Consider the following 25,519-nt stretch of genomic DNA (forward strand, 5'->3'; position numbering starts at 1 on the left):
GCGTGGCCACGATCGCACGACTGTGGCTTGTCTAATTTCCCATTCATTAAGGAGATTCGGCGGGCATTTGGCCTGCTGTTGACGTTTTCATGCAGTTGATGGTTACACCAGTGGTGAGCGAGTTGGTGGGAGAGCGAGTGAGTTGATGGGTACACCCAGTGTCTTCGAGGTGTAGCAATGTCACGCAAGCCAGGAGGTGTATGGTGTGATGTTTGTCTCTCGAATGAGGCATTCATTCTGGACTCCCGCATCCAGACGATCTCGCCACCATCTCGCGATGCCACCCCACCAGAGGTCGCAAACGGGTTTTGATTCTTTACCCGTACCCGTGCCCGGCCGCACCAGGGTTGCAAACGGGTACCCATACCCGTACCCGGCCAGGTACGGGTAGCCGGGTATCAGGTAGGGTACGGGTATCGGGTACCCGGTTGCGACCTCTGCACCCCACCTGCCACGCGTTTTCACGTCGCCTCAAGCTTGACTAACGGCGTCATCCGGGGCGGAAAAACGGCCGTCGTTAATTCGAATGTTCTTTTGTTCTCGTATTCGTCTGCGCATGCGTGCGCGAGCAGGAAGGGCGACGTGGCGCACCTGAACTGCAACGTCATCGTGTGCCCCACCAACGAGCACCTCAACGACAAGAACGCCGTCAGCGACAGCGTGCACGCGCTCGCCGGGCCGCAGCTGCACGACGAGCTGCGCAAGCTGAACGGTCGGTACCCTCGCGGCCGCGTGGCTCGCTCACAGTTTCGTGTCCGGCGGGGCTACCACCCCACCCCCCCCACCCACCCCCCCAGTTCATGCAACGGTGTGGTATGACACGGGGTAAAAACGCCACGCACCGCTTGTGTGGTCGCGGTGGACGTCGGAAAGAGCCCCCCCTGGCGTCGTTCGAGACAAGGATGTCGGTTGTTGTTGTGTGTGCCGCCACCCTCATTGTCCAGATGTTCCCGACATCGATCATTCGCACCACGGATTAGGTGCCGAGTCACCTGATGCCACACATGGTTAGCTGCCAATGGGGTCGCCCCTTTACATTTTTCAGATGAGATGTTGATGTAAGTGAAGTGATCGTGAGACGCCTCGGCGTCATTAGTGGTCTATCAAAAACTAATTATTATTTGATAGTCATACCACACCGCCCCCAATGAAAGACAACTCAAAGTGTTATTTAGCACGTACGTATGTATTACCACAGTGATGTGACTGTAGTGCTATGGCAGTATGCTTGAATGCCACTTTAAAGTATTTTATTCGCATTAATTAAGCTTTGTACTCTTGGTCGGACAATCCAGGGCACACAGCCTGGGTACATACAGTATCTAGAGCATGAGTAAAGCTGTTTGCTTTGGATTTTAAAATGTCAAGAGAGCTACGGTCCAGTTGGGTCGGACGTATGCATTGCGAACATCGCTTGCGTTGCTCGCCTGCCAGCTCGGTTGACCCCGGTCTGTGGCCTTTCACTTTCACATGTTCCAAAGGAAACTTGATTTTCTGCAGGTGTAGTAACTGACTCAGATACACTAAGAGTAGGAGGCACTCTGTTTGTTAACAGCCTTAACAATTCACACTATTAGCAACTACACTTCCCAGTCAGGACAGCTGGCAGACTGCCTGACTAGCGACGCCGAGACGGTGAAGACGGCGGCGATGACTCCAGCAGCAGCACGACGGGATCCCACTCCAAACGACAGCCCCAAGGTCTCCTCCCGGGGCCCCTCTTATACTGTCAGCGTGGCCTGGCTCCGCCCTGGCCACCCCCATGGCCACGCCCCCCTTCTGGAACCTACTAGCGGGTTCGTTTGTACCCCTTCCGTAACCTTTCACCTACATCCCTCTCTCTGGTGTATCACGTGACCTGCTGTCAGTCAGGGCTGCTGTAATTGCAGATCCCCTTCCCTGCCAGCAACAAGCGTTATGCTACTCTTTGTTTTTTTTGGTAAAGTCACGTAGGTAAAACAATTAATTAATAATATAAAATAAATGAAAACAACTAAATTAAGTCACGACGTTTCGGAGGCAACACAAGCCTCCCTCATCAGGTGTAAAAAGGCACGGCAAAATTACTGTAGCCAATCAAATCTAGAATTAAGCGCTATGCTGCTAAGTGACCGATTCTATGTCACTACACAGGTATAACATATCAGAACGTCACGCTGTTTGTGGGTCTTGACCCCTGCGTGAGTGCAGGCTTAGCAGAATTAGGGAAGCGGGATGAACCTGGAGGCTAAATAAGCTCGTCTCACCAGCCAAGCTTGGAATACTAGTGATAATGATGCCTTTCATTTGTCTAGGTGATGTTTAACTGAGCCTACTTATGTTGGAATGTTTGGCCAATACATTTCTTTAGAAGTGCTTTTTGTGTTTTGTTTATTGTCCTTGCCCCGCACCTCTGATTAGCATGGTTGGTTACGTACGGTGCGAAATAAGTTCAACATGCATGCAATAATATCTTTGAGATGGCTCTCCCATGTGGGGTTGTGGGTTGAACCGCGCGTTGTTCGGCGTGATGTCTGACGTTTCACACCACGTCCTGGAAGCTTCTTGAGGAGCTGAATTGAATGATATAATTTGGCCAATTTTGGAATGTTATATTGGGCCAATCATTTAAATTTGTGTCTCTCCGATGGGAGTGTCTCTCCGATTGGGGGTTCGCGGTGGTGAGATGTTAACTATCTCGCCTGGTATACAGGAGGTCGGGGTTCAATCCCGACCCAGTGACGCCTGCTGTATATATTTGGAGTTTTCCTGTTCTCCCCGTGGTTGCTTGGATTTTTATCCGGGTCGTCTGGTTTTTTTCCTCAACATTTAGAAACATGCGTATAGAGTATTTGGCTGGTATAAATTTCCACGTGATAAGGCACTTCGTTGAGCGATCATTTGTGGCCAGCTGTATCGCTCAGTGGGCCTTACCTGGTAAAAGAAAAATAGTTGAGTTTAGTTTAAATTCGAGTTGTACCACGTGTTTCACTCTGGGTGCTGGGAGCACCTTTCTTTCCTGCACCATCTCCCCTTCATCAAGCCACACTGACTGGCGTAGCGAAGTGTGGTCAAACAACTCCCGTTATGACGTACGCGGCGTGGCAAGGCTTTCGTCCAGCAGTGGATAGACGAACGAACGAAAGATAATGCTATTTTTATTATTCTCATTGCAAAATGACGTTGCATTATGATTTGTTTAGTTTCCGGAGTGAGCGGCGGTGGCAGCGGCAGCGGCGTACTGTGAACCCAACGACCCGCTGTTTATTCACGTCGAGCGTGCGATACCTGAACCAGCGCTTGCGAACGCAAATTTGACTCCGATTTTATTCACTCTCACATGCCCAGCCGGTTCCGTTTTCTCGCTGCTCTTGTTCGGCGAGTGCCAGTGTGCTTCGACAACGGCTCACTTGTTGAGCTGGCAGCATTGCTTCGTGTAGACGGAAGGACAAACAGATGCTGCGATGATGCAGATAGAGCATTGGTTGTGCAACAGAGGTTTAGCAATTCCTCCCCCATCTCCCCTCCCCCCTCTGCCCCTGGTATTTCGATGAATCGTCAAAATTTAGTTTCCTTTGCAGCGTTTTCTGGTTGTACTGCCGTGTGTTATCCTGCTCGATGTTCGACGGTTCGCTCTACATGCTGGGGAGCTTCTTCAGTGACTGAAGAAAACAATAATAAACGTCGGATATTGTGCCAAACGACACTCGATCGAGACGAATGACAGTGATTGTTTTTTTTTACTAGGTAAGACCCACTAGCTCTTTTTCAGAAGCGACCTGGTTATCACAAATGATAGCTCAGCGAAGTGGTTTATCACGTGGAAATCTATAGCAGCCAAATACTCTAAACGTGTGTTGATTACAAATGTGGAGGGAAAAACAGGAGGACCCGGAGAAAAATCTATGCGACCATGGGTAGAGAGACGTGCAAACTCCAAATATACAGGCGTCAGGGTCGGGATCGAAACCACGAACCTCCTGTATACCAGGCGAGGTAGCTAACATCTCGGTACCGTGGCACCCCACAATCAGTTAGTATTACGTTCCTGCAAAAATCATGCAATGACCACAACCAATGTTTCCATCAAAATGTGGAATTACGGCTAAATAGAACACGCATACTTGAAATAGTATCAACGATTTATTTTTCATGCAGCCGTTTTTATAAAATATTTGAAACGTGTGTGTAAACATCGCCACTAGGGAGACAAAGGTGGTCAGGCATGGTGTTGGCCACCCCCCTCACCCCTTTGTGTGTCGTGCCGGCCTTAATCGGTGCTCGCTTAACAGCACTTGCCCCAACAGTCTGTTCATGGCTATACGGAGGAGTCATATTCTTAGGTTTTTTCGGTAAAGTTACGTAGGTAAAAAACATTAAAAAGTAAAATAAAATAAAAATCACGACGTTTCGGAGGCAACACAAGCTTCTGTCTTCAGGTGGTACCGTCACAGCCACGACAGCTGTATCAAGTAAATGAGAGATTGCAGAAGCTACCACTCCGTTTATATAATGGAGTGGTAGCTTCTGTGACGGTACCACCTGAAGACGGAAGCTTGTGTTGCCTCCGAAACGTGATTTTTATTTATTTTACTTTTTAATGTTTTTTACCTACGTGAGTTTACCGAAAAAACCTAAGAATATGAATCATTGCAGTCACGAAAGCTTCAAATCTAGAATTATACGGAGGATCTTTTGTCTTGTTTGTGTGTTTTCAGCAACGTGGCCTGCAAAATCGATGACATGCAAACGGTTCACCTGTGCCGCCTATTCACCTTGTAAAGGCGACGTGGAATACGAGTCACTTGCAGTACCGCCTCTGGGCGGCAGGGTGGCGCAGTGGTCACGCTCTTGTCTCGCAGAAAGTCGCCCACCCGGGTTCGATTCGCGACTCGGGCGCCTTGTACATGGAGTTAGTTCGTTCCTGCACCCCCACCCCCCACGTGTTCTGCATTGGTATCTTCCGCATTCTGCATTTTTACTCGGCTAGTTAACCGACGGCGTTCAATGCGACTGGAATCGGCCAAGCATACCCTGCGCAGAAACAAATGACCTTGCAAGTTACTCGTTTGGAATTGCACACAGCAGCAACATTGGTCAACCCCTACTGCGACACAAACCTGGCAGGACCCTCCTGAAAGCGAGTCTTGAGACTCAGCGAGGCTTTGCTAGGTGAACAAGGATTCCAATAGTAAACTTACAAATTCATCCGAGGTGTCACCAAACGCCAGTCTCTCACCCAGTGATTAAGAAAGTGCGAAACCGCACGTTGAATTTGTCAAACGTTGTCGCCGCTCGCACCCTAACCCCTCTGCGATTCAACTCCAGAATCGATCGTTCTCTCTTTTTGTTGTTGTTCTTGTTTTTACCCGACCCCGTTTGTATTGATCTTCATCGCCCCATGCAGCATTTCCTTCCAACGTTGCATTCGCCAACATCGGGGTGGGACCATTCACACTCTTCCCCCCAACCCCGTTCGACGATTTGGCGAATGTACGTATGTATTTTGAACTTCTCCACATTTTAGTACGTCGTACGCGCTTCGCAGAACATGACTTCTGGCGATTTCTCAATCCACTGCTGCATGACAAGTCCAGATTTGAAGTTTTCGTGACTGCAGGGATCCATACTCTGGTTCTTTCGGTAAAGTCACGTAGGTGAAAGAAAAAAAGAAAAATAACTAAATTAAATCACGACGTTTCGGAGGCAACACAAGCTTCCGTCATCAGTTGGGACAACCACAGCACCTGATGACGGAAGCTTGCGTTGCCTCCAAAACGTCGTGATTTAATTTAGTTATTTATATTTTAACCTACGTGACGTTACCGAAAGAACCGTAGAGTATGCATGACAAGCCTGACAATCCTTACCCCATGCCACGTCAGCCGTGGGAGTTGTCTGATCGCACTTGGGCACGTTGGCCGGCGCACGTTTGTGAACGTGGGAGGCATAGCTGCTGGGGCGCATGATGATAATAATAGTGATTTACATTGGTGAGGCGTGTTTCATCCGTGGAAAATAAACAGGACCAGGGTGAATGGCCAGAACTAGGGAGTAAATGTCACTTTAAAGGAGGTAAGTTTGCAAGGCTTAAATAGCTCTAACAACTCTGTCTTATTGCCAAAGGCAAAGTGTTGTTCCATGCTCATGGAGCTGGGCAGTGGCAATAGCTCCCATCAGCCCTGGAACAGAGCCTTGACCTCGGAGTCCTTAGCAGAAGGTGATCCTAGGATCTCGTGGACATCGTTGAAGAGTCAACACCGATCAGTTCCTGCAAATATTGTGGGGCGAACCCATTGAGAGCCTGGTCGGTCAGCAGTACAGCACAACGATGTAATTTTCTGCACTTGACCTCTGCCTTGTACGCAGCGTTGTGGCCTACAGCCTTTTAACGACCTGCCGGTGCAGTACGGTCGCCCATCCATGCACGGTTTAGGCTCCATCCCGCTTGGCTTCAGAGATCTGATGAGATGGGGACCGCATTACATGCAGCCCCGCGGCCACGCGGCGCCCCAATTGGCTGGGGACTTTTAAAAATATGCGGGTATCAGTCACACGCTCGGCCCCGCCGTTAAGGCACCTTGCATGTAAATACTTGGCTCTGTGGTGTTGATGGAGGTAACAGTCTCGTGGACTGCCAGTGCTTCAAGTCGTGTGTGTTTGTTTATGTGGTGATTTGTGCGGTTGTGCACGTAAGAAGTCGGGAGCCTGTCTCCCAAATGTGAAGCTTTGGTAGAGCTGGCATTGGGCCCAAAGGTTCATGCAGCCAGCGAGAGTGGCAAGGCCAAAGAGCAGCCCTGCAATTTCTTGCTAACGCCACTGCTGGCAGAAGGACCTCCACTAGAGGGGGCTCCGATAGAGAAGGCCTCGGTATGGAATTTTGGCCTGCTCTTCCACGCTGGACAGATGTCTAGGAAGAGGTTGCAGTACCCACACTTTACCCCACTGCGCGTGACCTGCCTATCATCTCACTGTGGTACAATCATGTTGCTGGGTAGATAGAGTGGGTAGGGGAAAGAGCTCTCTGATGCCTTTTCAGTTTGTACCGCCTGTTTTTCCGACGTTTTGCTCCACGTGCCCGGAGAGGAACTGAAAAGAGCAGCTCATATTCTACCTTTGTTAACAACCGTTCAGTTCCTGAAGAAGCTCCCCAGCATTTCTAGTGGAACGTCTGACAATGGGTCGAACAACACGCATTACAAACGCGACGCACACACCTATGGCCCTTGTATAACTTGCTCATTGTTACAGCCGCGCCAGGAGATGGAATCGAACTGGCGACCTCTGGATTGTGGACCCAGTGCGCTGACCATTATTACACCTTCACAGCATCCCTAGTAATGTCAGTGTGTCTATGTAAATCATCTGGCCGCACCGTGGAGTTGAATAGTGCTGATCGTCATTATCCCTTGTTGCCCGCAGCGATGGGGGTTAAGCTCGGGCTAATGTTAACGACACGCTGCCAGAAGAGTGCGTGTTTCTATCTGGAAAATATAACACGCTGGCCAGTGTTGAGTGTGCACATGTTTCTAGCTGCGTAAAAAAAACAACTTCTTCCATCATTTTTTACACTCCCTCTTTCTAAACAAAAACGTTGACACTGATTAACTCCGCAGACATCTGGCCGTGCACCACAGTTCTCGCACGCCTCTCACATCTTTACACTTTGGTAAAACGCGGCACGCGGCACGCGCCCAACTAAAGTACTTTTTCTCTCCAGCGTGCGCTGCGAACCAGCCAGGGTTTGTCTGCTGCTGCTCCTCCTCCTGTCGAGCGACGATTATCTCCTCCCAGATGGTGTTGTGCTCTGCGTACAGCCAAAGGCTCTTGTCCAACGTGTCAAACGTTTCCCCATTTAATCTTCCATGTTCCAAGCAAACCCTCGAATCGTCTCACTTTTGGACGTCCCTCTTTTGACGGGCCGTCTCAGAACACGTGCGATCTATTTATCATTATTGTTATTATTATTATAGCTTGCCATGTTTCAATTCCCACAAAGTATTGCCAAGCCGTCACACACAGTGCCGTGTGCGGACTTCGGAAGGGAACCGGGGCGTGTGGGTTTTTTTTTCCATGCCGAGAATCTCGTACCCGGGGGTTGAACCGTGGGGTCTGGATCATCCAGGGTCTGTGTCCTTAGGGTTTGGATCGTTTTGGTTCAGGATTGTTTGGGTTCCTGATCGTTTCGGGTCTGCATCGTTACGGTGTGGGTCGTTAGGATTCAGGATCGTTATGGTTAGAACCGTTAGGGTTTGTTTCATTGGGGTCTACGTAGTTTTGGTTCAGGATTGTTTGGTTTGTGATCGTTAGGGTCTGGATTGTTAGGGTGTGGATCATTTGGGTTTGGATCATTAGCCGGTGCCCCAGATGAATTTCAGACACCCGAAAATCTCTCTTGTTTTTTAGTTTGTTTTGACACGTTTGTATGGTTTTAGGTGCTACCTGTTTTACACGTAAGCTTTCGCATTCAATGTCTTGATTCATAATCGGTTTCTTTGTTGGTCAGATCGCCGTGCAGGCATAATGTCCATTTGTTTTTTACGACAGCCCTCCACCACCCAACCAAAAGCCAATCAAATAAAATGCACAACTTGATTTGTTTTTTCAGTAAACCGGAGAATTGTTCAAAACTAAGAAAAAATTAAATGAACTAAAACTAAACACATTTTTATTTTACCAGGTAGGGCCCACTGAGCTAAACAGCTATTTTTCAGAAGCGACCTGGCCACAAATCATAGCTCAACGAAGTGGCTTATCCTGTGAAAATGTATAGCAGCCAACTATTCTTAAGCGTATGATTCTAAATGTGAAGGAATAAAACCCGGAGGACCCAGAGAAAAATCCACACCACCACTGGGAGAACATGCAAACTCCAGATATACAGGCATCAGGGTCGGGATCGAACCCACGATCTCCTGCATACCAGGCGACGCAGATAACATCTCTCCACTGTTACATCGAACAAATTACATTGGATGTAATTGCCGGTGAAACGTTCCTCCATTTAGCTGATGAAGCCAAATGGATTTGCATACAGTATTCCCTCGTTGTTCGCGACGGATACGTTCCGGAGATTATCGTGAATAGCAAATCTCGCGGATAATTTTGGCCTACGAAAATGAGTGACCTTAAATTCATAAATAAGCTATTAAATACGTTACATTTTTAATAACAGCGCAAAAAACATTAAAATAGGTTATAATAAACTAAGGACATTAATATTAAAGTATCACTTTACATCCCATCATTGTATCTTTCATCGCTTTATCTCAACACCCTCTCATCACTTTCTCTCTCCCTTTCTCTCTCGATGCAATCGTGTAGAGTTCCCGTTGTGATTCGCGTATAGTCGACATCGTGGATAGCAAACTCACGACTAACAAGGAAATGCCGCGTTTGTGGTGGAGGGTTCTCGTAAAAAAATTGTTACGTTATTTCGACACGGTCTAACCCAAAAGCAACACATTTTATTTTCGTGCTTCATTTGTAGGCATGCGATACATTCAATGATCCACCAAATTGGAAATGTATGCTGGTAGTATGCTTCGTAAGCATTTAAATTTATTTTTAATCAACAAACCGATGCATTCCTTCAGTCTTAACCGTATTCTCGCTTAGAGCGAACTAGTATGGGGGGAGGGGGATATTTAATAATCGACGTTTTGGGCAATTACCTTTGAAAGTAGAGAGATGAAGAAAGGCCACGTCCCGAAATGTCGCCCATCACATATTTGATATTTTGAATGGGCAAGTTTCGTAAAAAAAATTCCCCGCCGACTTGACGCATCGTGCGGTATAAGTAGCTACACCACAGTCGGTCGGCAGGTCGCGTGTGCGGTGGGGTAAAGTGTGAGTCCTCCCACCACTTTCAGGACGTCTGGCCAGTGTGCAAGAGTGGGCCAAATACATTTTTCGAGAGGTTCCCTAGAGCTTCCTCGAGAAAACTAGTGGTTCTTAACCTGGGGTGCAAGCACCCCCCGGGAGTGCGAGATGCCCTTTCTGGGGGTGCGAGAGACATGGCAAGATTTTTGGTAAGAGGTGTAAATCATGGAAGCACAAATTAAGCACGGCATGTATTCCAACTACGTTTCATCAAACCAATGTGTTTGTTAGCATTAGAAATGTTTTAACGATTGAGAATCAAAGGGGGGTGCAAGGCTGCAGTAAAGGTTAAGAACCACTCATCTACTGGATGCCCTTCTACTAGCATTGGCGTTTTTCAAGTAATTGCCAGGCTGCACCTTCACCATCTCTTCTGTCGGAAATAGCAAAGAGATGGGATTCTGCTTCGTGCGATGGCTAGACCGGCTTAATGGTGTTTGTACGGCTCATTCAAAGGCCAGAGAGGGTGGGGAAAAGTCGAGGACATTTTCTTCCATTTACATTAGGGTCAGCTGGCCTCACGAGAAATTACAGCCACTGCTTGTGTGTTCCACCACGGAGATGGGAGGGCACCACCTGCTAGGAAGGAAATGTGGCAGCACGAGTTGTGTGCCATGTTCTGCCCTCCCATCCGATACCCTGGGTGGCATGGATACCCAACGATTTTTGTGTGGAAACGGGGAGGTTGAGAGGTGGTGGTGCGGTGTGTGGGGGAGGCATACACATCATCAGGTGTAAAATGCAACCTGTGTGTTTGCGTCATTTACTGCGTAAGTAGCGGCACTTTCCAGATTTACCCCGGTTTGATGGTCAGCGGGAGCAAGCTTCCACGTTGTCGGGTATTCGGAGTGGGATTAACCGAGTTCGCCACGCTCCCGAGCAAGATAAAAACCATTGAGAGCTGTTTATCTTCACTGACGCGCCGGTTTCCAACTTGCTTAAGGGGTTAGCTGATGGCGTTAAATTAAATAAAGCATCGCTGGAATTTTAAACAGACCATTTGGTCTTAAAGCGCGAAGTGCGCCGTGCGGCGAACAGCGGTGGGTGGCGGTGGGGATGGGGGCGGCCGCATTTAACGTGAGACAATGAAATCAGGCGAAATATAATTTCACGTTATCATGCCCGCGCACAACTGCAATTGCGACGGTAATTGAATACAACGGCCATCAAACGTCGCAAGTGCAATTAGTGTTAACTGAATCATCGTCAACCGTTCAACGGGAGACGCTGGTGAAAGGGAGGCACTGTGTGTTGTGAATTCATGCCGCCAATTAGAGGTGCTACTTTAACGTTGTTAACACGTTTCGGTGCCTGGCACGTAGTGAAAACAGTTCGTTTCCTCGCAATTAACCATAAAGCACGAGCCTTGTTTTTATTTATAAAAAAAGTATCACTTTTAGTCCTCTTTTCCCCGATTCCGATTGTCCTAACGGTGTCTTTGTCAGCCTCGCAGATCAGGGTTCAGCTGGGCAATAATCTTTCCACGGCACTTCTCTGTAAAAAAAATCGTCAAATGGCCGTTTCATCCTTTACACGGTAGGGGGCGTACTTATCCACACAGTGCTATGAGAATTTCAAACGAAACCAAATTCAACGTGGTAGGTTTTTTTTGTTTAGTCATTGGTCATCGAGCTGAGACTATTAAAACCCTGAGGACCCGGTTTAATCGCAGCTGGCTGGCTATTTGGACTGTAAACCGGATCTCTCTCGGCAGTGCTGGCTCTGGGCACCTGCTGTTGGTGACCGCTAATCATCATTGGTGTTCTAAAGCAGACTTCCATTTGTCCATGGAAGCTAAATGTTTTCACGTCAATGTGTCGGGACGTTTTGCTTCGCGTTAGCATTTTGTATGATTTTGGATGATAATGCTCCAGCTGCCACTGCCTCTCTGTGTAGGAGTGCTTTATCAGATGAATGATCACTTGCAACACAGGCCAGGGCAACGAGCAAGTTGGCCCACAAAACTCTACCCGCTTCCATAATGAAACAATAAAATGAGTGGCTTGGCCGATGTAGCGTTGCGGTTACCCCCCCGCAATTTCTCCTCTCCCGTTGTGTTTTTACACACGATACCCGGAGGATAGAGCCACGAGCCTCCACACAGTTCCTGCGCTCCAATCTGATACGAGGCTTCTCCAAGCTCGTCCTTGCCAAGTTTTGGCCCGCGGAGGTATTAATCACCGAACGCGGGTCCAGCACCCGCGAACTCGCCGCTAATTGCATTATCCGCACCTGGCTGCACTGGGAACTTGGAGGACGGTCATCGGATCGGCCTGCTGCTGCCATGCGCTTGCCGTGCTCGTTCCGAGGCCGCTTGAGCGGCGGTCGTGCCGAGTGCAAGTGCCAAAATACCACCCCTCCCTGGATACACAGTTGGGAGTATTCTTGTGGTCCAGTGTGTGTGCGCCCCAGATGGTTGAGTGTAGGCATATCGTAGCATATAGATGCGATTGCATTAGCAGCAATAATTTTCGTGCGTTATCGTCATCATCAGCATCAGCCATGATCGGTCCACTGCTAGATGAAGGCCTCCGCAAGTCGTCACCATCCCTCACGGTGCCGCGATGCAGCAAGCCATCTTGCTGCCGCACACGAGCCGATTACAACCCTCCAGCTTCGTGGTGGACGTATTCTCGGGCACGTTGCCTCCCTTGGCTGCCAATCTGTAGTTAGTCTCGACCGCCGGCCATCTTCCTTTCCAGCAACACATCCTGCCCAAGAACCAACTTAACCCTTTCCCCGTTTTAGACGTCTCTGAGTTGCAGGGTAGCGGTGTCCTGTTCACTGCTCAATCTCGGAACGCGCGACCGGCTCACCGTTAATTTTGTTTCGAGAGGCGTAGCGCCATTGTTTTTAAGGACGTTTCTTACCGCAGAGAATTGCAGTGACACGATCACACTCTATGATAGCTGGCGCCAAAGTGTGCCACACGCCCTCTTGCCTGAAGTCGTACCCATGAAGTGATTTTCTGACGTACGTGCACATCATTGGAAAGGAGTCGGAAAAAAAACTGATGTTGTGCACGTATGTTATTGGAATGGGAAAGGGTTAACAGTCAGCATGGTATATCTAACTTGCGTATGTTTTCCAATCCGTGTGTTCCTCTTCCAGTCGGCCAGAGTAATTACAAGCATGTGCCTGTCTCTCTCTCTCTCTCTGTGCTTCTATGGCTACTTTTCAGCGTTGGTTTCTTTTTCTTAGCCAGTGTTCCCGTTTCTGATTTGCCTTTATGTGTATAGTTCGTTGTCCTCCCTCCGCACCTCCGATCAGCACACTCGGCGACGTTAGGCACGAAAGTAGGTCAGCGTACGTACACGCGTATGTCGTGGGCACCGATTCAACGGCGTTCATGTCGAGCCACACGGGGCTGTTTACGTGACGCTGTGTTGTTATCCACCACGAGCAGGACAGTCCGTCGAGCACCAGCGATGTCGTTGGGGCTGCGAGGGCCTAGCGGTAGCGCTGCGTCCGTCGCTGTGTCACACAAAGGTTTAGGGTTCGACTCCAGCGGTCGCCCTGATTGTTGCTTGTTATCACGTAGGCTCTCGCGACCATTGACATCCATTATATTAATCTGGCTGTCGCCCGATGAAGCCAGTTGTAATTACCGGCGAAACGTCGTACTCGGATTGTAAATGTTTGTGGATTTACTCTCCAACACACCGGTGTGCTGTACTAGTAACAAATTGGCACGTTCTGTTTACGTGATGTACCTTACTAATTGGCCGTGTCGGGTGGTGGCGGGCTTAACGACACATTCATATTGACGCAATCTAACCCAAAAAAAACCCTTTATTATGGCTGATTGTTGTTGCAGGTGTGATAACCACAAAATAATACTCGGCGCTGTATTCCCCAAATGATCCCCTGGACGTAATTCGCAAGGGTAAACCATTGTGTGCCCGTGTCATGGTCCAAATTTGCCAAATTCGAAATTTGCCTGCAAATTACTCGTTTGGGATGATAACCTAGCAGTTGTTGCTCCCCCTACTGCCAGACTAATGTCCCAGGTCGCTCTCGCAATTGAGACTCTCCTGGTCTCCTGGATTTTCACCTTGTTAAACAAATTTGAAACTCCATGTAATTGCAATCATGTACCTCCTAATAGGAAATATAATTCAGATGTTATCGGGCAAAAATTTGTGCAGCGAGTCGCTGACACAAGTCTAATCTCCGTGATTAGGTTCATAGACCGATCGAATTTGTGATTGAGTTATTGGTGAGGCCGCGTAATGATCTGGCAAAAATGTGCGTCATCAGGACCCTCCATCACTCGACGCAGCCAATCAAATGGAATTGTCACGCGGTGCGCAGGCAGGTGGGTACTGTGCCATGAAGAACATTTCTCGTAAACCTAAGTTAACGATTTGACACGTGGGAAACTACGTCAAACATCATCGGCTCAAGATTTCGGGAAAAAAAAAAGTCAGAATTTTGGCCAGGTCGTCTTAGTGGCCAAACCCAAAACAATTAACGGTGCATCGTCAAAATATCGGTGGCTGCGAAAACCTACGTGTTGAGTTAGACTGATTTAATTTAACACGTAGGCTTTCCGATTAAAATCCACCGATTAATCGATGCAACATTGCACCACCTGTGCCATCCTCCCTCCCTCCCTACTTTCACCCTCCCTCCCTCCTAGTAAAGCCATTTCCGCTGCCACCTGTCGCTTGTTTACCAGCCTTCTCGCCGTCTCTCGGGCCCGTGTATGTTGGTGGGTGGGTGGGGGGGGCACTGGGGGTTGGTGAGCAATCGGGGCTGAAGAGTTTTCGGAAAAACGAGGAGTGGCGACTTTGCACATCCGCGCGCGCCGAATCGGGCCACTGTAAATGTCACACTGCGCGGGGGTTTAGCGGCGGATTACGCCACTTTGTGAAACCGAAGCCGGCGATCCGCGCGATGATAATAGTAATGAACGCCCTCTTTTTAACCCTTGACGAAGGCCGCGCTGGATCTCGGGACCCTTGCGCGCGTGCGATTTTTGTTGTTGTTAGAAGTGTCTCTGCTATAGCATTGGGAGGAATGGGGCAAACGTGACATGAAACTCCATTCGTCAATAGCAGTGTGGCGTTAAGAGTGAAAAAAAACATTCGGGCTGTTCTCGGAAGCAGGGTGGTGCACTGCGAGCTGCATGGTTGCAGACGTTCAACATGTTCATCTCATGACGCGACACCGACTACACGAGTGGAATGTAATTCGGTAAAAGGGGATTTATTTTTATTCAATGCTTGCTGCGACAATCACATGGCCGTGCGTCAGCGGTGACGCGGCTCGGCGGTTGCGTGCTCGCCGTTTGTAGTGTATGTATGTCGTGTGTATGTTGAACTTGTTTCGCACCGTATGTTGCCAACTGTGCTCATCGGAGGTACGGGGAAAGGATAACTAAATAAACACAAACAAGCAGTTCTAAAGAAATATATTTTCAATCTTTCTATAAAAGTGCATAGCTCCAGTGGCTTCCTAATGTCGGAAGGAAGAGCGTTCCAGATGGCTGCAAAAGCATCTGACAGCGTGCGATGCAGTTGACCGCGTTTGTTCGACGGTTAGCCAAAAGCTGCTGCGAGGATAACTGGAGTTCGCTTGATGATGATTGATGCTCCCTGACGAGATCAGCAAGGTATCGTGGTTCATTTGTGGGAAGCACTTTGTGTGTCATGAGTGCGACCTTGCAATGCCTATGTTCGATGCCCATGCAGCTCGGCTAGCCACTGCACGGACGTTGTTGCAGAGGCTTCGTGGTTTTGAAACCAGCGGCTGCTCCGCCTTTTTTTTTTTTGCCCTTAAAATACGCTGCGATCTGCTTTAGAGTGGACGTTCAAAGATCCCGTGGCGTCATTCGCAAGAGTGAAGAGAGAGGGCTCCCTTTTGTGTCGGCGTCGCGGTCCGAACTTGCAAAATGACACAGCAGTTGGCCCAATGTGGATATAACATCGCGATCATCGCCACCTACTGCGAAAACTTAGCAGGAACCCTCCTAAAGAGAGTCCAGAGCCTTGGCGACGCTTTCCCTGGGATAAGCAAGCTTATAACAATAATAACAGTGGGTAGTTCTGTGATATATGCTTCTGTGGGCTGTTCTTTAACGTGGGTTGATGCACCTATCTTCAAGGGGTTGGGACTGGCCACATCCGTTGTTGATGTAATGCAGACAGCACAATTTAACTAAAATTGGTTGAAAAAAGCAGCTCTGGATAAAATATGCATAGAGAGAGAGATGAATGGTTGAAGTGGAACATTTGTATGAATGCATTATTCTCTCTGAACAGTATAAATAATTCACCATTTGTGCATTAAATTAAAGATAATTATTTACAAATTGTAATAATAAACACGCAAAATAAGAGAAATACATTCCCACAAAACCACAGTGATTTTTGCATCGGTTCCTGAGTCTAAGTAGCGCCAGCCTGACGACAAAACCTTGGTCATTACGAGCATAGCCGGTTAAACAGCACGCCCCCACCACCCCCTTCACCACGCTGGCTGAACACCGTGCCCCCCCCCCACCCACTCCCTCACTGCCAAGGCACCGGGCAACAACATCACCGGAGCCGCTCCGCTGGCTAACACGCTCGCCCGCGTGTTCACCCACCGCTCGTGGTTCCGTGCCGTCTCGATCCCTCTCGCTCACGCATGCACGCGATCTCAGTTTCGGCTATTTTGCTCATTACCCCCCCCCCCCCCCCCCCAATGGGCGTGTTTGTCCAGTTGTCATGCCCTCTGGCTGCTTGTTATGCCCGATACGTGCGTTCGATGCCGTACGTTTAAAATGTCGCGTGTTTAAAACTCGCGGCTGCTACGGACGGGGCCTGTAATCCATCACTGTGGCGGCAACTGCAAGGGTTAGGGGCGCCACGGTGGCGAGGTGTTAACTAGCTCGCCTGGTATACAGGAGATTGGGGGTTCGATCCTGACCCATATTTGGAGTTTGCATGTTCTCCCCCGTGGTCGTGTCGTTGTTTTCTCCGGTTCCTCTGGTTTTTTGCTCCACATTCAGATTCAACGTCATGTGTCTAGAGTGTTTGGCTGCTATAAATTTCCACGGGATAAGCCACTTCGTTGGGCGCTCATTTGTGGCCAGGTGGCTTCTGAAGAGCTATATATCTGAAGGGGCCTTACCTGGTAAAATAAAACTAGTATTTTGGTGGCTCACACACAGAAACTTTCTTCCCGTGGATCTTGAGGAGGAGCCGTACCCTGGATCACCAGGAGAAGGCGGTGCGGCAAAAATGTGCACGCCACCTGTGCCATCTGTACAAGGATTGAGTGTTGCCTCCTTGCACGCATGGATTTTCAGTGGGTGCTCCGGTTTCCTCCTGCATGCAAACACTCAATACTTGGCCGAAACACCTTAATATATAGAGAGCCGCAGAGCTTACGGGAGGGGATGTGCTGCCTTCCTGCTTTGTGGTTCCTCACGCCTCTTTTCGTTGTTCTGTACGTATGTTGAACCTAGATTTAAAGCTTTCGTGACTTCAGGGATTCATCTTCTTGGTTCTTTCGGTAAAGTCACGTAGAAGGGAAACAATAAAAATAATATTTTATTATATTATAGTATTTAATTTTATTGTTTAATATTATAATATTATTTTATTATATTATATTATTTTATTATGTTTTATTTTATTATTTGTATTGTTTCCATTCTACGTTACTTTACCGAAAGAACCAAGAAGATATGTTGAACCTCTTTCGCACCGTACGTATACAACCTTGCTCATCGGAGGTGCGGGGAAAGGACACCAAACCATACGCGTCAAGAGGAGTTGAGCGAATACTTTGCGGCGTGTAACAAGTTTGATATTATATTGCTACTATCACGGGTGTCACGCCATTGCTAGCAGCGCGTGTCATTTCATACTGAGGCTTCCAGAGCCAATATTATAATTTAGGTTTATTTGATTGGTTTAGAGCCTGCAGGAGATGTCAATGAGAACTATGCCCCTGACACAGCCAAACAAATCAAGCGGTGTGTTGAAAAGCAATTGTAATTGTTTTGCTTGGTTTTTGAAAATAACCGGCTTCCTCAAAGACAAAATAAATTGCCACATTCGTCCAGGTGACAACTTGATTTTGTTTTTGGCCGTCTCAGGCTGGCGACGGAGGGTGTGCACAGGTCCAGTTGACATGGTACCCGCAAGATCTGACCTGGAACACAAATTACGAGTTCCGTGTGGTATCTGCGACCAGCGCGTCGTCGCTTCATCCTCTTGCAGTCGCTCGCTGTAATGCCAAGCATGTTTTTATCTCCATGCGTCTTGGGGTACTTTTTAGTTTTTTTGTTCCATTTCGATTTGTTGGGTCCCGTGTTTTTAATTTGTATGTCATGACAGGTGATGCACGCCGATTTAAAACTTTATTCTGTGCGCACATCGGCTGTCTGCACAAGCGACGTTTTCACTACACCATTCAACAAGTTGTTTGGTGATGCTACGCTGCCAGTGATGCACAAGGAACAAGGAAAATCAAGACCCGTCAACAACACTTGCCTTAAAATAAGTTGTATATATATTTTTGATAATAAAGGTTTTTTCGGGTTAGTTTGCGTAAAAATATAAAGGTGTCGTTAAATCCGCCACCACCTGACACAGCCAATTAGTAAGGTTTTTCACGCAAACAAAACGTGCCAATTCGTTACTACTTCAGCACAGCTGTGTGTTGGATAGTAAACCCACTACATATACATTTAGAGTTAGACTTTTCGCCGGTGATTACATACAACCAGCTTCATCAGGCAATTCGCCTGAATTGTCTCCAAGTCTTCCTGTTTCGATCTTAAATAGAGTGAAGGTGACGTCATCACTGTAAGCCTATTGGTCATGTTTCTTGAAATGGCATTCTTCATTGAGTTTTGTCTTCATCAGCGCCGCCGTCCACAGGTCTCTTCGTATTAATTCTTTTTAGGATATTCCCCCAGGGCCACGGAACGTGCGCAGAGCAGGCTTTTGGAGGCGGGCACCAAGTGCAAGCCCCCGCCACCTGACTTACCCCGTCCTCTACCCACAATCCCTCGCTTCCTTCTGTGTTCAATCACGACCGTGAAAACCCTACGCCGTCGTGCCATCACGGTTATGCCCCGCAGTCCATCCGCTTGTTCCCGCTTGCCTAGCAGTGCCTGTGTGCCGCCTTGCGGTGTACACAGCGCTGTGACCTTAAATTGTAAAACTGTCTCATTGGCCAATGGCCCCTTCTTGATGTGTTATGAAGGACGGTCCTTTAATGAACTTGTCGAGTTATTTTTTGTATCTCCATATATATACAAGGCAAACTATGTGTGTCTGTTCAAAATGTTTAGCGTACTTCCCGACATTCAACAAACTGGAAATTTGCCATGTGGGTACTTTCCAGACTGTACATCATGCAAAAATAAAAAAAAATACACTTGTTTTAGTTTTTTAGGGAGGGAGCTCAATAATGCATATGTTTTTTGCACGGCAAGTGAGCTGTGACGTCAAATCTGTCACGTGACCCGCGCATGTGGAAGCGTAACGCATTGTAGTGTAGCGGTTAGTGCGCTGCGCTACGAACCCGGCGACCCGAGTTCGATTCCCGCTCACGGCCACCACCGGTGACGATTATTTCAACTGCTCCTGGGCCTCCCCTAGGTCGACTCAGCCTCAAACGAGTAAATGGTGTGGTGTGTGAACATCGCCACTGGGGAGACAAAGGCGGCCGGGCGTGGTGAATCCAAGTCCCGGGCGAAGCCGGGTAGTAAAGCTAGTATTACATAATAGGAAGTAAGAGGAGACGATCGCTGTCTCGAACATAAACTCTGGGATCGTTCCGGGCGGTTTAGTCGGCGGCGGAAATGTCACATTCAATCAATTAGCACGTGGCAGACAGCCTTAATAAACTAACATTGAACTGTCACGATAAACTATTTTGCTCACTCTGGCAGACACTTCTGAGGGCTCGCGATCACCGAAGCGGCGAGGCTTTATTTTAACACGGAATTCCAGGGAGCATTGCAAGTGTATCAACAAGCCTTGTGGGTTTTATACTGGTAGGAACCTCCTAGTTACACCAGCTCATAGGGGATTATTGTGTCTGTCCATCGTGCAGGGAGGGGCTCGGTGGGGAGGGAGGGGCTGGGTTGGGAGGGGAGGGTGGGGAGGGGCTGGGTGGGGAGGGTGGGGCTGGGTGGGGAGGGTGGGGCTGGGTGGGGAGTGGAGGGTGGGGCTGGGTGGGGCTGGGTGGGGAGGGTGGGCCTGGGTGGGGAGGGGCTGGTCACCCCGTGGTGCCCTTATAAAACTCAACGTTTAACCTACTCACGCCGGCTTGTGCCCGCCCTCAATGTATATATTTGCGGAATACACCACGCCGCCGTTGACCCTGGCCATTGACCGAGCAACCCAACGTGTTCCTTCTAGCTCCCTCCGCAGGAATGTGTTTTTTGACCCACCTCCGTCTCGTGAAGTTGGAAATAATCATACGTGTGCCCCTCTGTCTGTGTCTCCGTCTCTGTCCTTCTGTGTCTCTGTCCTTCTGTCTCTCCCCTATGTCTCTCTTTGTTTGCGTCTTTCTGTCTCTCTCTCTCTGTCTCTGCGTCTGTCTGTGTCTCTCTATATCCGCGTCTCTCCGCGGGCGGGCCGGGCTTGCAGGCTGCCGCACCGGAGAGGCCAAGATGACGAAAGCCTTCGGCCTGGCGGCACGCTTCATCGTGCACACGGTGGGGCCGCGGTACAACTCGCGCTACCGCACGGCGGCCGAGACCTCGCTGCACGGATGCTACAAGCGCGTGCTGCACATCGCCACGTGAGTCGGGTCGACACCAACGGCGAGAGGGGAAGAAGCGAAGCCAAAGCGTCGCAATGAGCGGCCGTCGCTGAGCCGCCAATGGGTGTCGTGATCTGTCGGCCACCCCCTAGCCAGGACTACTCTTGGATAGGTACGGTCCGTATCACCGGGCGCTGTGATCCGTGAGCGACAGGTTTTGCAGAGGTTCTACGGTTTCGGGGTGCTCCTGACGCCTGGTGGTCCCCCTCTTTAAGAAGACTAACAACTACAGGGGCATCTCACTCCTCAGTGTGCCGGGAAAGGTTCTGGCAAGGATTATTCAACATCGCCTTGCCAGGCACGCTGAGGAGAGGCTTGCGGAGCCCCAATGCGGTTTCAGGAAAGGGCGAACCTGCACAGATGCCATATTTTCTATCTGTCTGCTACAGCAGAGGTGTAGGGAATTCTAGCAAAAGTCCCATCGGTGAGCTCCGGCAGGCAACGCTGCATGCCCAGCTACCGCATTCCACAACTGTTGTTCGGTCGGATGGAGGGGGCTAAACGGGCGCGGCACGGGCTAGAGAAGAGATGGAGTGAGGTGGTACAGGAGAATGTGGAGCTGAGTTGACTTGCCGATGACTGGTACCAGCGGTGTCAAGATCGGCTTCTGTGGAGGAGGCTCGTGAATGACACTACTGGGCAGTTGGAGACAGTCGCCCTCCAACGACAACGGAGGGCAGAGGAGAGACGCTCACAACAACAAGCGGAGCGCCGGGTGGCTAAAGCCCAGCAAGCTAGCACAGTAGGAGGCACCAGCCAGTCACCTCAGTCAGTCGACCCGTGGCACCTGGGTCTGTCCCGTCACCTCCTGCCAGCGGGCGTTCGACACTTCACGTGGCCTCAACGTGCACATAGCCTGGCACAAGCGTCGTGGTGACGTCACCGCCACTTCGTGGCGAATGGCAGTTGTTGCGTGTGAGAGACTGCGCGCGACTGTATTGAGCGCTAATACAGTGGTTAGTGCGCTGTGCCACGAAATCGGCGACCCGAATTCGATTACCGCTCACGGCCAACACCAGTGACGATTATCTGAACCAGACCTGGTGCTCTCCTAGGTAGACTCGGCCTTAAATGAGTAGCTAGCGCGGCGTGTAAATATCGCCACTTTGGTAGACAAAGGAGGCCACGTATAATTCTCGTGTGCTGTGTTGACCTTCATAGGTGCTCGCCAATCGCACTTTTATCAGCGGTCATGAATAGGTTGTTCAGAGGACCTTTGTCTTTATCTCTGTGTGTGCTGCAGGGAGAATCGCCTGAATTCCGTGGGGCTGTGTGTCATCAATACGCCCAGGAGAGGCTTCCCAGCAGCTGACGCGGCACACATTGCCTTGAGTAAGGCCGCCGTGTCCCTATCTGTCTGTGTGTGTGTGTGTGCGTCAGTGCGGTATGTTTGCCTGTTTGTGTGTGCATACGCGTGTGTCTGTCTGCCTCTATCTGTGTGCGAGCGTGTCTGTGTGTAGTGGAATGGTTAGCACGCTGTGCTACGAAGCCGGCGACCCGAGTTCGTTTCCCGCTCGCGGCCAACGCCACTTACAGTTATCTGAACGGGTCCTGGTTATCCCCTAGGTCGACTCAGCCTTATATGAGCACCTGGTGCAGTGTGTAAACATCACCACTTGGGAGACAAAGCTGACCAGGCTTGGGCCTGGCCACCCACCCCATCGTCTGCCGTGCCGGCCTTGATAGGTGCTTGCTAACAGCACTTGCACGAATAGTCTGTTAAAGCTATAGGGGGAATCTTTGTCTTTATGTCTGTCCACATTGTCTTTGTGTACGTGTGTGTGCGCATTCGTGTGTAGCTGTCCTTGGTCCGTGTGTGTGTCTGCTCATTGTTTATACATGTGTGATCGTGCGTATGCATGTGTATGTCTGGGGGGCTGTAACATATCGTGCTTATTCTAATCAAACCACGTACCCCCTAAATATCCTTATTTATTAATTGCTTCTCTCCGAAATGCCACTGCTGCACCTTATTTCGTGATTTTATTCCACGATTTATTGTTTTTTGAACCCACACCTCAACCGTGTATTTTACAAAAAAAATTACCGTGCCAAACTGTAGCTGTAATCACGATTGATGGCGACGGCGGTGAAGGCAAGCTAACATCTTTGGGCCTATTTCTGCATTCATCATCTTCGGGGTAGAGAGCCCTGTGGGCAGGCAGAAGAGTTCGTCTGACGGCGGCGCTAATGGTGCTGGCGATTGTGTGTGTTTTTTTTCCCCGTCCTTGTAAAATAAATTTCATTAAAGCCATTGCCGAGAATATGAATAAGCGCACCACATTGGCTTGTCAGACGCGCTGAGCTCCAACAGCAGCTTTTGAAATGCCTTATGAAACATTTTTTCCGTGATTTCTCCCCCCTCCCCACTGCTTGTATCCCCGATGTCACTATCGGCGCCGTGTCTTTACGACACGAAGGATATCATGGAGCTGCGTCTGAGTTACCACTCTATCTCACGTGATCTCAGGTCTTGAATCTGCTTCACGTGGTTCGTTAGCTTCCGCACGGTCTATAGGGGCAGATGTAGATGGGGATGGTTTCGTTTTGTTTACCTTGCTTGTACTTTGTACCACTATCATGTTTTTGTACTGTTTGTTGTTGTAGCGTTTTTACCTGCCCCGACTGGACATTTGTGGATTCCTCCATTATAAATAAATATTCAGATTTATGATTCTGTGAAACAACGCCTGCCTGTTCACAACTACCTGCCTATCTAGGCTCACGAAGCATATTGCTCGCGTGCCGAGGTGCTCATTTTTAATAAGGGCCGTAACATCTGGCCCCAGAGACGGCGTGCTTAGAGAATACAGAGATCCTTTGATTCTACCGGATCAACAACAAAAACATCAAACATCTTTCATCCCCTCCGTGATCCGTACTAACGCGGCGTTGTTGTTGTTTTTGCCGTCGACATTCCCAATAGGAACGTAGGGAAACGCGCCCCCGTTGTTAGACATCGTTTGTAAAGGATCTGTAAGGGCTCTTGACGTTGCTTGGCGCTCGATCCCCTGGGTACGTATGGAACGGGGATTTAATTTGTATGCTCAGACGTGCCCGGCGTGAGTAAAGTAAATGATGCAGCCCTGCAGTTATTTGTTCGCTCCACCGCTGGCGGAGAGACCACCACGGGAGATGTCTTCTCTCGTAGAGAGGCCGTCCAGAGGGTATTTTTGTTCTTCGCTTTGCACGCTGGCCTGACATCTGGGAGGAGGTTGAAGTACCCACACTTTACCCCACCACACATGCAAATTGCCCCATCGGTGAACTGTGGTGTTACCCTATGAGACCTCCTTTACCAGTGCCAAAATATAGTAGTAGGTTTTTACCCTTTAAACTGGTACACACACCTTTATACATATTTTGCCACTGGTAAATGAGGTCTCATAGTGTAAAATAGTGTAAATGCTTACCCCGAGCTCTCAATAGTGCGCTGTTTTTGAGTTGTACGCCTTTTGGTGTCTTTTGGTCCAACACCAATGGAGACTAGGCTCTAAGAAAAGCTGTCTCGGGTGTGGACCAATCAACTTCAAGGACAGTGCATATCATTATCAGAGTTGTTTCTTTTTGTTTGCATTTTGACTGCTTGTGTTGTGGTTATTGCAAACATGATGCCTTGTATAAAGGTGTCTTGTATAAAAGTTTTGTACCAGTTTAAAGGGTGGTTTTACCCGTTTTGTAATTCTTCTGGGTGGACGGTGAGGCGGTGGGGAAGATGTTTAATTTTTTTTATTAAATTTCGATTCAACGCGAGCCCGGTACTTTTGCACCGATCACAGCACAGGGGGCAGGGCGAGGAGGGGGGGAACAGAAACCCTGCAAGCAAAAACCCGAGGTCAGCGTGCCCAGGGGCTTCACGAAGGGGGGACATTTGGACTCTCTGCCCCACCCGAGTGGGTGCCACAAAGCAAGAGAGCCGGGGAGGGAGCGGTGGGGGAGATTTAAAAAAACTTGCTCCCCCTGTTCGTTTAAACTGCCGCGCCGAGCAGTCGAACCGGCGACATTCCGGATCCGCTGGTCCAGTGCGCTGACCGTTGCAAATCGCAGCAGCGTGCACACGGAGAACGCAGACAAATCTGCGTGCGCCGAGGGCCGAGTGTGAGCGAGTGGCTCTGCTGCTATCCAGAATCAGAATATTTATTTATACTGGGGGAATCCGATGAGCTATGCAGCTCTTTTTCGCCCATAGTTCCAGTAGTGGCAGGTCAGAACGTTACAACGATAAATAATACAAAAGCACGATAGGAGTGCAAAGTATAGCAAAGGTAAGTAAATCCCCTTTGAAAAAATATACAATTAAAAATTCTATTTTTTTTTCTCACCTTATGAAGCCCACTGAGCTAATAGCTTCTTTTTCGGAAGCGACCTGCACAAAGAGATTATCACTTGGAAATTTAGAGCAGAAAAATAATCTGAACGCTTGACGTTGATTCAGAATGTGGAGGGAAAAACTGGAGTACCCGGAGACAAAATCCACATGGCCACGGAGAGAAAATGCAAACTCCAAATATACAGCAGCAGGCATTGGGGTCGGGATCAAACCCCCGACCTCCTGCATACCAGGCGAGGCAGATAACATCTATCCACCGTGCCTCCCGCCCACCCAAACTTTTTCAGAACACGCGCGCTTGCGTGTTTCTCTTCGACATAACTATTTCAGACAGCTCGGCAGACACATCTGCAGCAACTTACGGAGCGTGCACCTTTAAATATAATTCGATACTATAGGTGTCCGGTGTAATGCAATAAACAGTCCCAACAGAAACCATCGGAACATTTAATTTTTTTGCGTGTGCATGTTGAATCGCGGTCGTCGGAATGGTTCAACTTTTGCGTGTGAGTTATGCGAGTGGAAATTGACTTACACACTCGAGCGTGTTTG

General features: G+C 49.0%; 1 protein-coding gene across 4 annotated transcripts in view; it reads left to right on the top strand.

Moving 5' to 3' along the window:
• The window catches only part of LOC133352953 (ganglioside-induced differentiation-associated protein 2-like), a 43,825-nt gene that overhangs the window by 15,537 nt on the left and 2,769 nt on the right, over positions 1-25,519 (top strand). For all 4 annotated transcript variants that reach the window (XM_061568993.1, XM_061568974.1, XM_061569002.1 and 1 more), the window contains exons 3-5: positions 573-712; positions 20,463-20,616; positions 21,881-21,969. In XM_061568993.1, the coding sequence (XP_061424977.1) occupies positions 573-712; positions 20,463-20,616; positions 21,881-21,969 (383 nt within the window). The remainder of the gene's footprint in view (positions 1-572; positions 713-20,462; positions 20,617-21,880; positions 21,970-25,519) is intronic.

The sequence above is a fragment of the Lethenteron reissneri genome, chromosome 5 (assembly GCF_015708825.2).
Source record: "Lethenteron reissneri isolate LAM-NWPU_2019-01 chromosome 5, ASM1570882v1, whole genome shotgun sequence".
Classification (NCBI taxonomy): domain Eukaryota; kingdom Metazoa; phylum Chordata; class Hyperoartia; order Petromyzontiformes; family Petromyzontidae; genus Lethenteron; species Lethenteron reissneri.